Source organism: Cololabis saira, chromosome 1 (assembly GCF_033807715.1).
Source record: "Cololabis saira isolate AMF1-May2022 chromosome 1, fColSai1.1, whole genome shotgun sequence".
NCBI classification, from domain to species: domain Eukaryota; kingdom Metazoa; phylum Chordata; class Actinopteri; order Beloniformes; family Belonidae; genus Cololabis; species Cololabis saira.
This window is the reverse complement of record NC_084587.1, coordinates 56,929,987-56,944,120: the sequence shown is the minus strand read 5'-3', so window position 1 is coordinate 56,944,120 and position 14,134 is coordinate 56,929,987. Positions and strand designations below refer to the sequence as shown.

At 43.1% G+C, this 14,134-nt stretch overlaps 1 protein-coding gene across 5 annotated transcripts in view; it reads right to left on the bottom strand.

The window, feature by feature from the left end:
- The window catches only part of pi4k2b (phosphatidylinositol 4-kinase type 2 beta), a 59,587-nt gene extending 48,353 nt beyond the window's left edge, over positions 1-11,234 (bottom strand). For 3 of the 5 annotated variants that reach the window (XM_061728277.1, XM_061728299.1, XM_061728292.1), the window contains exon 1: positions 10,717-11,234. In XM_061728277.1, coding sequence (XP_061584261.1) covers positions 10,717-11,074 — 358 coding nt within the window. In that variant the 5' untranslated portion in view covers positions 11,075-11,234. The remainder of the gene's footprint in view (positions 1-10,716) is intronic. The other 2 variants (XM_061728285.1, XM_061728305.1) reach the window with 1 other exon arrangement.
- Between the last annotated feature and the right edge of the window lie 2,900 nt (positions 11,235-14,134).

Below are 14,134 nucleotides of genomic sequence, written 5' to 3'. Positions count from 1 at the left end.
CCAAGTGGAAAAGCACCTGGCCCAGATGGCTTTAGTATTGGTTTTTACTAAGCATTCATCCTCTATTGTGGTGTTCAAAGATTCAATTAGATAAAGACTGCCAGATTAATTTTATACTGCAAACATTTCTGTACTTTTGAAAAAAAGATAAGGATCAGACAAACCCATCATCCTACAGGCCGATCCCCCTTCTTGGCAGGGATCTTAAAGTGTTCACCAAAATTTTATCAAATAGACTTAAAGCAGCACAACGTAACTTTCAGCTTTTCTGAGTTTGGCGGCATCTTTTGGACAAAAGCGGTAGTGCTTTACCAGAAAGAACACTACCTTTCCCATGAGCACCAGCGCGTACTGCCGGAAAAACTCCTGTCACCCTTGCTGAATAAAAAGCACCAGGCTGCAGGGAGAATTGAAGAGAAGGCCTGACGAGCTCTAAGAGGAGGGCCGTGTTGCCCTGAAGTAGGGCTGGGCGATATGGCAAAAAAAGTGATCACGATTTTTTTTCCCATATTGAATGATCTCGATTTTTAATCACGATTTTTTTTAAATCAGAAGATCCCCCCTCCCTTCTGGAATAAAATAGAAAGAAACCAGAGATTTTTTTTTTTTTTATTAAAAAATAAAGCAAATAGCATGTTTTAACAAGAATCCAGAATGCTACCAGTGGTACCCACTACCCACCGAAAAAACTAGGGATGTACCAAAATGAAAATTTGAGGCCGAAACTGAAGCGGAATAAAATTTAAAGACTTGGCTGAATACTGAGTACCGAATAGCCTACGGAATGCGGTTGTTCACAGTTTTTCATTTATTTTGCCATTTTTTTTCACAATTACATAGATAAAATTGCACTGACATTATTAAAAACAAAAACAGTAAACTAATATGAGTTGAGCCACTGTCAAGCAGCTGGCGATGCGGTTGCTTAAATTGACCAACAGGTGGCTCTCTAACATCACAGATTGTGTACTGTGCGTGACTCTGACGCTGGTTGGTAATTAAGGAGTTAAAACTCACTCATTACATTTATTAACTGTAGTACCGCTATTATGAGAGGTTATTTCTCACAGTATTAGCCTAAAGGGACTTAAGGCTGATTTATGGTCCCGCGTTACACCAACGCAGAGCCTACGGCGTCATCATGCTGAGCTCTGCTTGTTGCCTCCGCGCTCCGACACATTCACTCCGCTGAGCGCGCACACACACACGCACGCACACACGCACACACACACACACACCCATGTCGGGGCCGCGGAGTTTCTGAAGTCGGCGGTGATGAGTAATTTGTGGTACAAGCAGAGCGAATCACAACTTTAATGAGTGCGGTTCGAAAACACAATACATCCATCACGAAGGGCATTTTGTGAATCCATCACACCCTCCTCCTGTACGCTCAGAAGAAGTTGTCCGGCGAAATAAATAAATAAATAACCGCTAACCGTGAGTCCCGGTCGGCTCGAAGCTAAGCTAACGCTAGCCTGCGGTTGTTGTCTTGTAGTTTTATTCTCTCTGGTCACACCGGCTCCCACCGGTGCAGGGGAGGCAGATGTGACTAGTTTACTGCCTATGGTCAGGCAACTTGCCGCGGCATGTCATGCATGATCAATTAATGCAGACAGCGCGGTGCCAGGAAAGCGGGTTGTGATTGGTTGTCGTGCACTTTGCTGCAGCATGTTTTGCACGTGATCGAGAAAGTAGACCCACAGCTGATCACCGTGATCGAACTTAATTTGATCGCGATCACAAATCGAGATCGTATAATCGCCCAGCCCTACCCTGAAGCTCCTCAGACTTCTCCCCAAAGCTTCTGCAGAGGCGCCTTGAAAATCATTCCACAGTTTCTGTGTCTTTCCTAAGTTATGATGATTTAGGAACCTAACAAATAGTACAACATACAGTACATGTTTTGTATTACTCTTACTTTTCTTTTCTTTTTTTTTGACTGCTTTGAAGAGGCTCAGAGGCACGAGCAATATTTTTTTTTCCTCATGAGATAATTTTTTTCCTCTGCAGCTACAAATCAAATAGTTAATATTTTCTCCTCAACAAAATTAATCGCACCGCATAGAGCAGGCCAACAACTGCGTTTAGGTGGAGAAGTGGGGAATAAAACCTGTTTGAATGATCCGACCCCGGTCTGTGAGTGTTTGTTTGTGGTTTAATAAACCCGTGTTTTGATCCGACGCCCGTCTGTGTGCTGTGTTTGGTCGGACTCGTTACAGCCGCGATCCAACCGAGCCGACGACTCTTTTACTCTTTTAATTTGTCATCTCAGATAATTGGCCGGCCTCCGGGATTCTGCCTCCGAGCAGGAAAGCTGTGAAAAGTTAAACCATTAGCGATCTTTTCCCCACGTCTGTTGTGTGTGGAGCTGCTGCAGCCACAACACAGCAACGGGTTACCAGCTTCTGCGGAGCCGCGCTCCACGCCCCGCCCATTTTCGTCTCGACTACGAATCGGGAAGGAGGGGGAAGTGACGTATGCCGTAAAGCAGTCAAAGCCGTAAAAATTTGTAGTTTTTTAGTGTGGCAGGGTTCCTACCATGCTCCTCAAAGTTACATAGTGCCAGTGAAGGTGATACAGACCCCCCCAGACCATGACAGAGGTGTCATTAAACCTGTTGGAAGTTGATGTACCATCACAATGACTCTGGAAATATGATATTAAGGTGGAAAGGTTACGTAGTGTCGCTTTAACATAGACTGTGGCAGGGTGGAGAGGTTGATGGGACACACGCACCTGTGTCCCATCCGCCTGAGTGGCGCGCTCTCCACCCTGCCTGCCTTATAAGGCAGAGCTGGTCGGAGGAGCTGGGGTCGGAGGAGCTGCTGTGAAGGTGATTGGGCACGTGTGTGTTGGTGAAACTTAAATAAAAAAGGGTCTGCACTAAACTCCGTGTCTCTCCATCCTGTCGGCCGGGCCCCCGTGGCACTCACACTGCTACATAGACCTAACAAGGACCTGCTGCTTCAGGAATCTAACAAGGACCTGCTGCTTCAGGAATCTAACCAGGACCTTCAGGAATCTAACCAGGACCTGCTGCTTCAGGAATCTAACCAGGACCTTCAGGAATCTAACCAGGACCTGCTGCTTCAGGAATCTAACCAGGACCTTCAGGAATCTAACCAGGACCTTCAGGAATCTAACCAGGACCTGCTGCTTCAGGAATCTAACCGGGACCTGCTGCTTCAGGAATCTAACCGGGACCTGCTGCTTCAGGAATCTAACCGGGACCTGCTGCTTCAGGAATCTAACCGGGACCTGCTGCTTCAGGAATCTAACCAGGACCTGCTGCTTCAGGAATCTAACCGGGACCTGCTGCTTCAGGAATCTAACCAGGACCTGCTGCTTCAGGTCCCACAACTACCCGGTGCTACTGAGGTAGATGCATGTGGTTATCTCTCACCTGCAACCCCGGTTTGAGAGGATCTGTAACATGAAGCAAGCCCACCCCACTCACTGAGGCAACAGACAAGAACCCTCCATTTTTCAAACCTCATGACACCAAACAAAAATAATCTTAAATTCCTTTTTTAAAACAATCAATCTTTTAATAAACCCAGATTTTAACAAGTCCTCCATACCAACAGCAGATGCTGCACGTGAGGACTTTGCAGACCACTTCATAAATAAGATCAATGCTATTATATCTAGCCTTTTATCTCAACAAAATATTTATTTTAACAGATCTGAAGTGTTGCTGTGCTGGTTGATCCAAAGATGATTGGTCGAGTTTTATCAGATTAAGATCTAAAGCCTGAATTATGGTTCCGCGTTAAACCAAAGCAGAGCTTACGCCGTTGCCGTGACACCGTCGTGAACCCGTCGTTGGAGGCATCAAAGTTGAGAAATCTCAACTTTATGCAAATGAGCAGCGGCGACACCCAGGCAGCTTATTTTATCAGGAATGAATGTATTTCCTCCAGAAACTAACATTTCTGCTGATTTGACTGCCATTTTTACCTGAACTGCTCATGTGAAACACGTAACTGATGGTTGAGGAGCTGGAAGGTCCGAACTATTTTATTTGCTATATCGATCCAATGCAAAATAATTAAAAACCGTGCTTATTAATCACAAAACACAGTTTAAACAATATGACCAAATCTGCTGCCTGTGTCAGTGTCAGTGTTCACCGCAGACAGACTGCAGCTTCACCGGGACCAACGATGATGGTTGATGTTGATCCAGGACCAACCTGGTTAACGATCAAACTCACTCTTATCTAGCGGAAATAACGCTAAAATATAAAGAAGGCTTCCCAAAGCGTGATCCATGGTGAAAGAGGAAACTGAAGATGTGCAGCTATATATATGTAGACTACATGCACTTTGTTTCCTCCAGTTCTGCAGCTTGAAGGCCCTGCCCACTGCAGGCGTCGACAGGCATCTTGAGACACCTAAATAAATATAATATAACTGTTTTAGAAATGTTGTTTTGTTGAAAATAAGTAAAATACTGTACATTGCAACAACAACTCTCTTCACTGGAATCTCAGGCAGTAAGGTTTTATCTGACTGGCCAAGTATATCGTCATTATTTACTTTGTTGCAAGGTATTTACTTTGGCATTATTTACTTTGGCAAGCAGCGCCATGCAGGTGTCCTGAGCCACCACAGGCGATTTTTGACGCTTTCGGTGTGAATCTAGGGTAAGGGTCCTTCTCGAGCCATGTTTATGAATGTCTACAGGCCTCCAAAACACAATGCAAAGTTTTTCAATGATTTCAATGGCCTGCTGTCTGCAATATGTGTTGATTACCAGTTTTTAATCATTGTGGGAGACTTTAACCTCCATGTTGACAATCCCCAAGACAGTCTTAACAACAGATGGACAGTTTCACTGTCAGTCATTTTACTGACCATCCAACACTTCTGGTGCATTAATCAGTAGCAATGTTGTTGAGCTGAAGTCTGTAGGTGCTGATGGATGAACTTGGTAACTTCTTCAAAGTCAGCTTGGTTGCACCTATGCCACCTTTGCAAAGTTATCTTCAAAGCCCTGTGGCCTATTTGAATGTTGTGCTTAGAGATGCACCGATCAATAGCATCGGCCGATAATGCCCCAATCGGTTTTGATCGGAGTTCTCAAAATAATAGTTCAGAGCAGGCCGATCTGATGACGTTTACGACAACAACCTGCTGCCCGCGCGTGCGTTCCCACACCTCAGACCGAGGTGTCCCAAGGAAACGCCTCGCCGGTATGGGAGTTTTACAATGTCCGAATAGGACAACAAATTTGCAAGTGTGTGCCAACGTAATACCCTGATGATGAATGTTATAAAAGTACTTGAACACAACGAAGCTGATAGGACATTTGAAAGTTTCTAACATCAAGTAACAGAGTATATTGAGCTTTCAAAATTGGCTGCCGCTAAGGCAGAGAAAGAACAGGAGCATGCAGCAACGCCGCTAACTCACCTGTAACAGAGACCTATAAACGACAGCAGCAACAGCAAGAAAATAAAGAACTACATCATAAGGTAATGGATTCATACACACTGATCATCAGCTGCTTTTTGTTGTAGCAGACATCGGGTTTAAACGCAGCGTTAGCTGACTTGGATCCCGGTACGCGCTAGCAATTAAGCGCTAGCAGTTAACAATTAATCGATTTTTCGATTAATTGCCGTTATGAAATTACCCGATTACAATTAACGATTACAATTAATTGACAATTTCGTCACGGTGCGGACCGTGAGGTGGTTTTCTCTTTTCTGTGTGAAGGTAATGCTGAGTTAATACCTCGCTAGGTCACACAAGGGAGTTGTTGCTCATATTACTTATTCCCAGCAGCGACCCCATCACGTGACCAGCACTACATGCCTGCTGTACACATGCGAGTCAGTCAAAGAGAGGAAAAAGCCGAAAAAAACAAACATGAAGCGACGAAAGAGAAGTGCGGTGTGGGACCATTTCACGTTAAACGAGGACACTGGCAATGCAACGTGCAAACTATGTAAGGCTGTTATGAAGTATAACAACTCAACCAGTTCGTTAAATTACCACTTAAGAACACATGCCGTTGCGCTTGGAGAAGGTGGATCACGGCCAGATCAGCCCTCAATAGGCGAAGCGTTTGCGAAAAGAAAAGGGGTGTGTGATGATGCACGGGCACAGGGCCTCACCCAGCGGGTTTGCAACATGGTAGAAAAGGATATGCTGCCAATAAGCCTTGTGGATGGCACGGGGTTTCGTGAGTTGATGAACTTTTGTGAGCCAGGCTACCAAATCCCTTGTCGAGAAACAATAACAACCCGCATAGAGGCTCGCTACAAAGGGAAGACAGCCGAGCTGAAAGCACGACTGGCCAAAACACATGTAGCGATAACCACCGACTGTTGGACGTCAAATACAACAGAGAGCTACATCACCGTCACTTGTCACTACATGGAGGGCTGGGTGATGAGGTCGGCAGTCCTAGCCACAGAAAATATGCCCAAGAGCCATACGGCTGATAATTTAGCAGAACGGCTAAATGATATTGTGGATGCTTGGGGACTGACTGGGCGAGTGATAGCCTGTGTTCACGACAACGCGAGCAACATCGTCTTAGCCAACAGCCAATCTCGAGTTGACTGGTCCTCGGTTTCATGCTACACGCACACCCTACAGCTGGCCATCAACGACGGTTTCGCTGGGCATCTGCACCAAGTCATTGCAGCAGCAGGCAGGTTGGTCAAACACTTCAAGCACAGCACTAAAGCCACCAAAGCGCTGGAAACGAAGCAAAGCCAAATGGGCTTGGAACGTCATCAGCTCATTCAATCCTGTAAAATCAGGTGGAATTCAGTTTGTGATATGTTTGCAAGACTCGTGGAACAGCGGTGGGTGGTGTGCGCCGTACTCTCGGACCGTTCATTCACCAAGCTATCTGACGCTCGGACACTGGAGATTAAAGATGACCACTGGAAGATAATGGAGGAAGTGGGCCCTGTGCTACGCGCTCTGAAGACTGCAACTACAGTGATGTCTACAGAGACTGAGGTAGAGTATTACCCCTCTCTGCACTATTTCTGTCGTTTGAATTTTGAATGCTACTTTATGCACAGGGCTCCAGACTGCGACCAAATGCTCGCATTTTGCAACCAAAATTTGAGTATGTGCGACTGAATTTCATGTCCACTCGCACACGTGCGACCAGTAAATTTGCCAGTGTTTTTTTTTTTTTTTTTTTTTTACACTTTAAACGTGGAAGGGGTGCGTCAATGAACCCCCATATTTGCAGGCCAATGAGTGTGAAAGGGAATGAGTTGGGGGATCTATTTATTTATTTATTTTTTTCGTTAAATTTCACCAGCAGGTATTACGCCCGGACCACATTTAATGCGACACAACGCGCTGCGCCGCGCACATAAAGTTAGAAGAAAGAGACGGCAGATATGTTTGGTTTTAGTAATATCATGCTCATGCAATGAGTCTGCAATGGCCCAGACGGGAGACACATGTAGCTCAGTGCTTAACTTTTATTTTTAATCCACTCTATATTCTTCTGGTTGTTCTCCGATATGCTCCCCTAAAGCCTGAATTATGGTTCCGCCTTAAATCGACGCAGAGCCCCCGCCGTAGCCTACGGCGTAGGCTCTGCGTTGTTGTAACGCCGAACCATAAATCAGCCTTCACCCGGTACATACATAGGTTTCTCTAAACATCTGTCCCCACTACAGTTTTAACTAAAAGAAAATGTGCTCCAATACAGCATGTCTCATAATTCTATTATGAACACTGCCAAAACTTTAACTTAAAACGTAACTAGAACTTAAAATATGCTTGACACAAATGAAAGTTAAATTTTAACACGTGGGAAAAACACCTAACCTTTTAAGTGATGTGTGTTATCAGGTGTAATGGCATTTTTAGGTTAGAAATAAGAATATTTCTTGGTAGGGATGTCATGAGTTCAGAGGTCTTGTTTACAAACTGATTTATTTGTTACACAGACAACCCCGGATGAAGACAACAGGTCCTGGAAGTAGATCTAGTGATTCATAAAAGAAATGAAGAGTTTCGTGGCAATCATGTGTTATTTAGACGCTACATCGTCTGTGTCCCGCGGTGCCCCCGTTCACTACCGTTATATGGAGAAGCGGCTCGCAAAAAACTCCTAATATCTTCCGAAGGACTCCAAATGACACCAAACACCTCTGGGTGAGTATACAACCATAAAAAATGCCAGAAATAAGGTCCAGGTTGTAAAAAACCGAACTTTAGAAGCGTGCTGTTTTCTAATGTGTTTTCATGTTCTGGAATGTACTTGAAACAGTTGAAAGTATTTTGTTATATTTAAGTGTTGTTTACAGAAGGCTACCTGTCTCATTCAATGTGCTTACTGCATATATTTAATTTACTGCACTTTATAACAAATTGCACCGATTTGTTCTTTGTGAAGCACCACCTTGATAAAAATAAACTGTTTCATAAATTGAACATATGTTTTCACTAGTCAATCACACTCGTATACAAAAATCCATTTGAAACAAACAAAAAAAGGAAATCTCATTGTTCTCAGGTCTAACATTGATATGCGATCAAATTGCGATTAAGTCCCAGCCCTACTTTACACCTGTTGTGAAAGGGTGAAAGAGCCAGGTTAAAAAATCTGCTACAGTCTGAGCACTCACAGATAATGTGAATAAGCCTAATTGTATATTTTTTTATTACTTTATTTTATTTTATTCATTATTTATACATTTGAATGTGTGAAGGATTAGTGTAATTTAATTTTTTTTACATTTCAGTTTTTTTTAATACACTATATTTCATCCATTTGTCTTATTCAATTATTTATTAAAGATACAGGTCTCAGAAAATTAGAATATTGTGATAAAATTCTTTATTTTATGTAATGCAATTAAAAAAACAATTAAAGCTGCAAGCAGCGATGAACGGACCCTCGCATTCATGGCCACTGTCCCCCATAAGCATATCAGAAATGACACCACCCACGACTTCCTATGTCAAATCAGTCAAAAGTTATAGCAGAAAATAGGGACAACCAATCAGAAGAAGGGGCGGGGCTAATTCAGGCCAACGAAGTCATGGACTCAATACAGAGTCCGATGACACCACCCACGACTCTCTATGTCAAACCATTCAAAAGTTATAGCAGAAAATAGGGACAACCAATCAGAAGAAGGGGCGGGGCTAATTTTCAACAATTATGGTCAAGGACTCAATACCGAGTCCGATGACACCACCCACGACTCTTTATGTCGAACCATTCAAAAGTTATGGCAGAGAAAAGTTTTCTAGGGGGCGCTGTTGAGCCGTTAGGCCATTCATGCAAACCATCAAATATAAAATGTATCGCCAAGCCTGGCTTGCATGCAAAATTTGGTGAATTTTGGGGAACTATCAAATATGGACCAATCAGATGAAGGGGGGGCGCGTGTTTTGGCATCTAACGTAGCCACGGTAACACTTTTGAAAGAAAAAAGTAATGCGCGTAGTCACAGGATGGAGACGCATATTTTGATGTATAACACACCTGGGTGCACGTTACGGTTCGGGCCGTATTAACTGTCGAAAGAATGGCATAAATTGCTCCAAAATTACGCGATTAATTCAGAATGTTCAAAATGGCCGACTTCCTGTTCGGTTTCGGCCATGGCGCCAAGAGACTTTTCTTTAAGTAGCGACATGATACAGGTGTGTACCGATTTTCGTTCATGTACGTCAAACCGTATTATGGGGCTTGAGGCACAAAGTTTTTTCTGTCTGAACCAATCAGATGAAGGGTGGGCGCGCTTTTTGGCGTCTAGCGTCGCCAGGGTAACGCTTTTGAAAGAGAAAAGTAATGCGTGTTGTCGCAGGATGTAGACGCACATTTTGATGTATAACACACCTGGGTGCACGTTACGGTTCGGGCCGTATTAATTGCCGAAGGAATGGCATAAATTGCGCCAAAATTACACAATTAATTCAAAATAGCAGACTTCCTGTTCGGTTTCGGCCATGGTGTCAAGAGACTTTTCTTTAAGTTGTGCCATGATACAGGTGTGAACCGATTTTCGTGCATGTAGGTCAAACCGTATTGTGGGGCTTGAGGCACAAAGTTTTCCGGGGGGCGCTGTTGAGCCATTTTGCCACGCCCATTAATGCAAACCATTAAATATCAAATTTTTCGCCAGGCCTGGCTCGCGTGCAAAATTTGGTGACTTTTTGGGCACGTTTAGGGGGGCAAAAAGGCCCTCCTTTCGTCAGAAAAATAATAATACGAAGAATTCCTACAGATACAATAGGGCCTTCGCACTGTAAGTGCTCGGGCCCTAAAAATGTAATACATTCTTGATTCATTACAAATCAACTGAAATATTGCAAGCCTTTTATTATTTTAATATTGCTGATTATGGTTTACAGTTTAAGATTAAGATTCCCAGAATATTCTAATTTTTTGAGATAGGATATTTGAGTTTTCTTACTGTAAGCCATGATCAGCAATATTAAAATAATAAAAGGCTTGCAATATTTCAGTTGATTTGTAATGAATCCAGAATGTATGACATTTTTGTTTTTGTAATTGCATTACAGAAAATCACAATATTCAAATTTTCTGAGACCATCCTGTATAAGCCTAATTGTATTTTTGTTTATTTATTCATTTTATTGTATTCATTATTTATACATTTGAATGTGTTAAGGATTAGTGTAATTTACACACAGTTTGTAAACCGCCTCTGGTCCTGGCACTACCGTCAGTGTAATTTAATGTAGTTACCTGGGGAGTTACCTGGGGAGGCCAGCGTGTCCTTCTCCGATGAGGAGCCGTGTGTGTTCCCCGGGTCCTGGCCGCCTCTGGCCGCCCAGCCTCCCGCAGAGCCCGGCAGCAGCAGCGCCTCCTCCCCGGACCCGTCCGTCTCCAGCTCGGTCAACACGCTCTCACAAGAGTCCGAAATACGAACAGCGAACCCGGGGTTCGCCACGAGCATCAGCCCCATTCGCTTGTTTTCCAACAACACATTAGACGAGTGTGTGGTGTGAGAACTAAAGTCCAGCTCCGGCAGCGCCGCTGCTGCCTCGCTGTCCAGCACAGGTACGGTACTTTCTGTCTCTGTCGAGTCACTTTCTAACATCATTCTCGCTTCGTTGTTAATGTAGACACTTCAATCTAGATTCAATCTCAATACATTTCCATTTTGCTGTCAATCTTCTACAAAATACGTAACCGATGTATTTGTTTGAAAGAAGTGGCTTCCAATCACCTAAAACGTCCATGTAATCCGTCAAGCCTCTTTCGTCTGCTTCCTGTAAACTCATTGCGCATGCGCCACACGGCGCCTTTCATCCGAGTTTACTTCACGTGATACTGGGAAAACGCGAAGTCAGTGATCACATACGTAAACACATATCTTTCTCATGGTCACATTTTCTTTGACGTGTAGGCCTACAGTCCCTAACAAAAATCTCCTCACTTATCAATTTTGTAGAAACAACAGTTTATAACCTGACTTTTAATTAATCCATTGGTTTTAGAAATGGCTGATATGAACACTAATGCCGCGTTCCTTTTCCCTCGGAAATAGGAACTGAGTGACGTCACAGCCGAGTTTTCAGCGTTCTAGTTACAAAGTAGGAAAACAAGATGGCCACGTCCACGAAAGCGGTTCTAGCTCTTGCCTTGTGCGAATACAAGCAACTTCTGGACAAATATGCTTCAGAGTTCTGTCAGGAACACCCAAATGGATGCCCAAGACAGGCAGATGAAAATGAGTAGAAGTACTACCAATAATAGACTGCTGTCATAAGTGTTTTTACATTGTGTTGTAAACTTTTTCTCCTACCAATAAATGTGTTTTCCTCAGTTGACTGTTCCTTTTCTTATTATTAGTCTCGAGACTAATCATAATAATATAAGGGAAGGAAGACAATGGATAATGATCATTGTCCATTGGTGGAGTTAATATTGAGAAGGTATCAGTTTAGGTTTTTTGGGAATCATATTGGATTACAATATGACATGTAAATCATGTCATATGTTACAAAAAGCTGTCAAATATTTTTATTTTGAACAGTCAAGAATGTTTTTAGATCGCAAAACAATTAGAATGTTGTATTGATCAATTATACTGCCTTACTTGAGTTATTGTGCAGAAGTGTGGGGTAATACATATATGAGCAATATAATGCAATCAAAGGTAAAACAGACTTTTAACAGAAAACCTGCAAAATCTATTTGGATTTACCCCAGAAGAAACTCATAGAAGGGTAATGTAATGTGAAAATGTAGAGTGCATTTATGTACAAACTCTGTTGTCCATTTTCATGAAAGGAAAAAAAAATAAAATTAATTTAATAAAAAATATTGTTATTTACTACAATGACATCAACAACAACACACGAGGCAGATATTCAAAAGTATGTTTTTATTCAAGAAACATTTTTTTACCTTCAACATTCAAACATATAAAATGTCCAAAAACTTCAAGTATCCCCAAATAGTGCAAATGAACACAGTGCAAATGGCAAATGTAAAGTGTACAGCAAAAATGTAAACAATAACTGAAACGCAAACAGAAATTTGGAAATTACAGTTTATCCAGGAATCGAGACATCAGTCCCTCAAACCCTTGCTGGGCTGACTTAAGTTGAGCCAGCAACTCTTCATGGCGCCTCTGACTGGCCTCCTGGGACTCCCGAAGGAACTGGAGGACGTCGTGCTGTTCCCTCCGACGCTTATGAGGCCGTGTGGGTGTGGTGCTTGGTGTTGGTAGTGTGGTGTTGGTAGGTGCCGTCACAGCTGAAGACCTAAGCACCTCTGGTCTTCTTATGTCTAGCCCCCCCCGCGTCTGTGCCAACCACAGGGAAGGCAACGTCATTCTGCCCTCTTAAAAGCTCATCCATTTCACAAAAAAATTTGAAGCGGATGGTTCCTTTTCCTGTGGAACTGTTGTTATCCTTTATCCTTTTGTAACCGTCGACCAGTGTGTTCCACTTCCTGGCCACTTTATCCGGACAGAAGACAACAGAGAACTGAGTGCTGAGCTTCTCTGCAGTCTCAATCCATCTTTTTATTTGACCTGGCAGATTTTAGCCGAGCATTCAGCTCCTTTAAAGTCTTTGGGAGACCGTCGGCTTCAGTCTCCAGGTGATGACGCATCAGTTCGATTAAAAACAGGGTCTGGTCCCTGGTGAAGCCTTCATTTGCAGGCAGGGCAGGAGATGGTGATGGGCTGAGGGGGCCAGCATTCTCCTTGAAACTCTCTACAAAACACATAAGTAGTAAGTTAACACATATTGTATCATAAACATCCCTTTTGTTATTATTATAATTTTTTTTTTATCTTACCTGTTGTGGTTTGGCTGTCCTCAGCCTTAACCAGGTTTGCCACGGTGGTGCAGTCTGGGTTGAGGTAGTACGTGCACGTGTCCAGTGCATTTTGATACAATGGGCCATTAAAGGAAATCCTCATGTGCTGGTCCAAAAACAGGGCGGCGTTGTCGTCCATGAAGACTGGGGGGTAAAAGTTTACATCAGTCAATTCCCTCATTTACAACATGAAAAATGTTTTAGGAAGAAAACATTTTGTGGCTGTAGCAGCCAGTGTTGTTTTTTTTGAACGGCAAAAGAACAATAAAACCGTCGATCATCCTCTCAATCACAAATAGAGGATCGGGTTGCCGACACTCTACACTTACAGTAGTTTCATCGTTAAAAAAAATCGTTTCATCGTTAAAAAAAAACCTCAGAATGTGCATCCCTAATCCAGAGGTTATTCACAGCTACATCGTACACCACTTTTAACCCATCTCCCCATAAATAGGTCACTGACAAAAACATACACCGATCTACCAGGCTATTGTTGTTGTTAGCCGTTGTTAGCCGTTGTTAGCACGACCTACGTTGTAGTTCGCATATACCACATGAAAAATGTTAATTACACTATAGCGGCATTTCCACATATATATGCCGAACAATACTTGTATACGACTGATTTAGTGTGACCAAAACTAGACAGAAGTGCTATGAATTATTACAGGAGCTCTCTTCTACTTACTGTTTACAACCGGGGCAGCCATCTTGGAATGTGAACTGGGGGGTGGTGAAGACTCTCCCACTTTCCCAGTGGGACATCCCACTTCGAGGGGCGTTTCAGTTGAAAAATCCTACTGGGAACTGGGAGATCCCCACTTCCCAG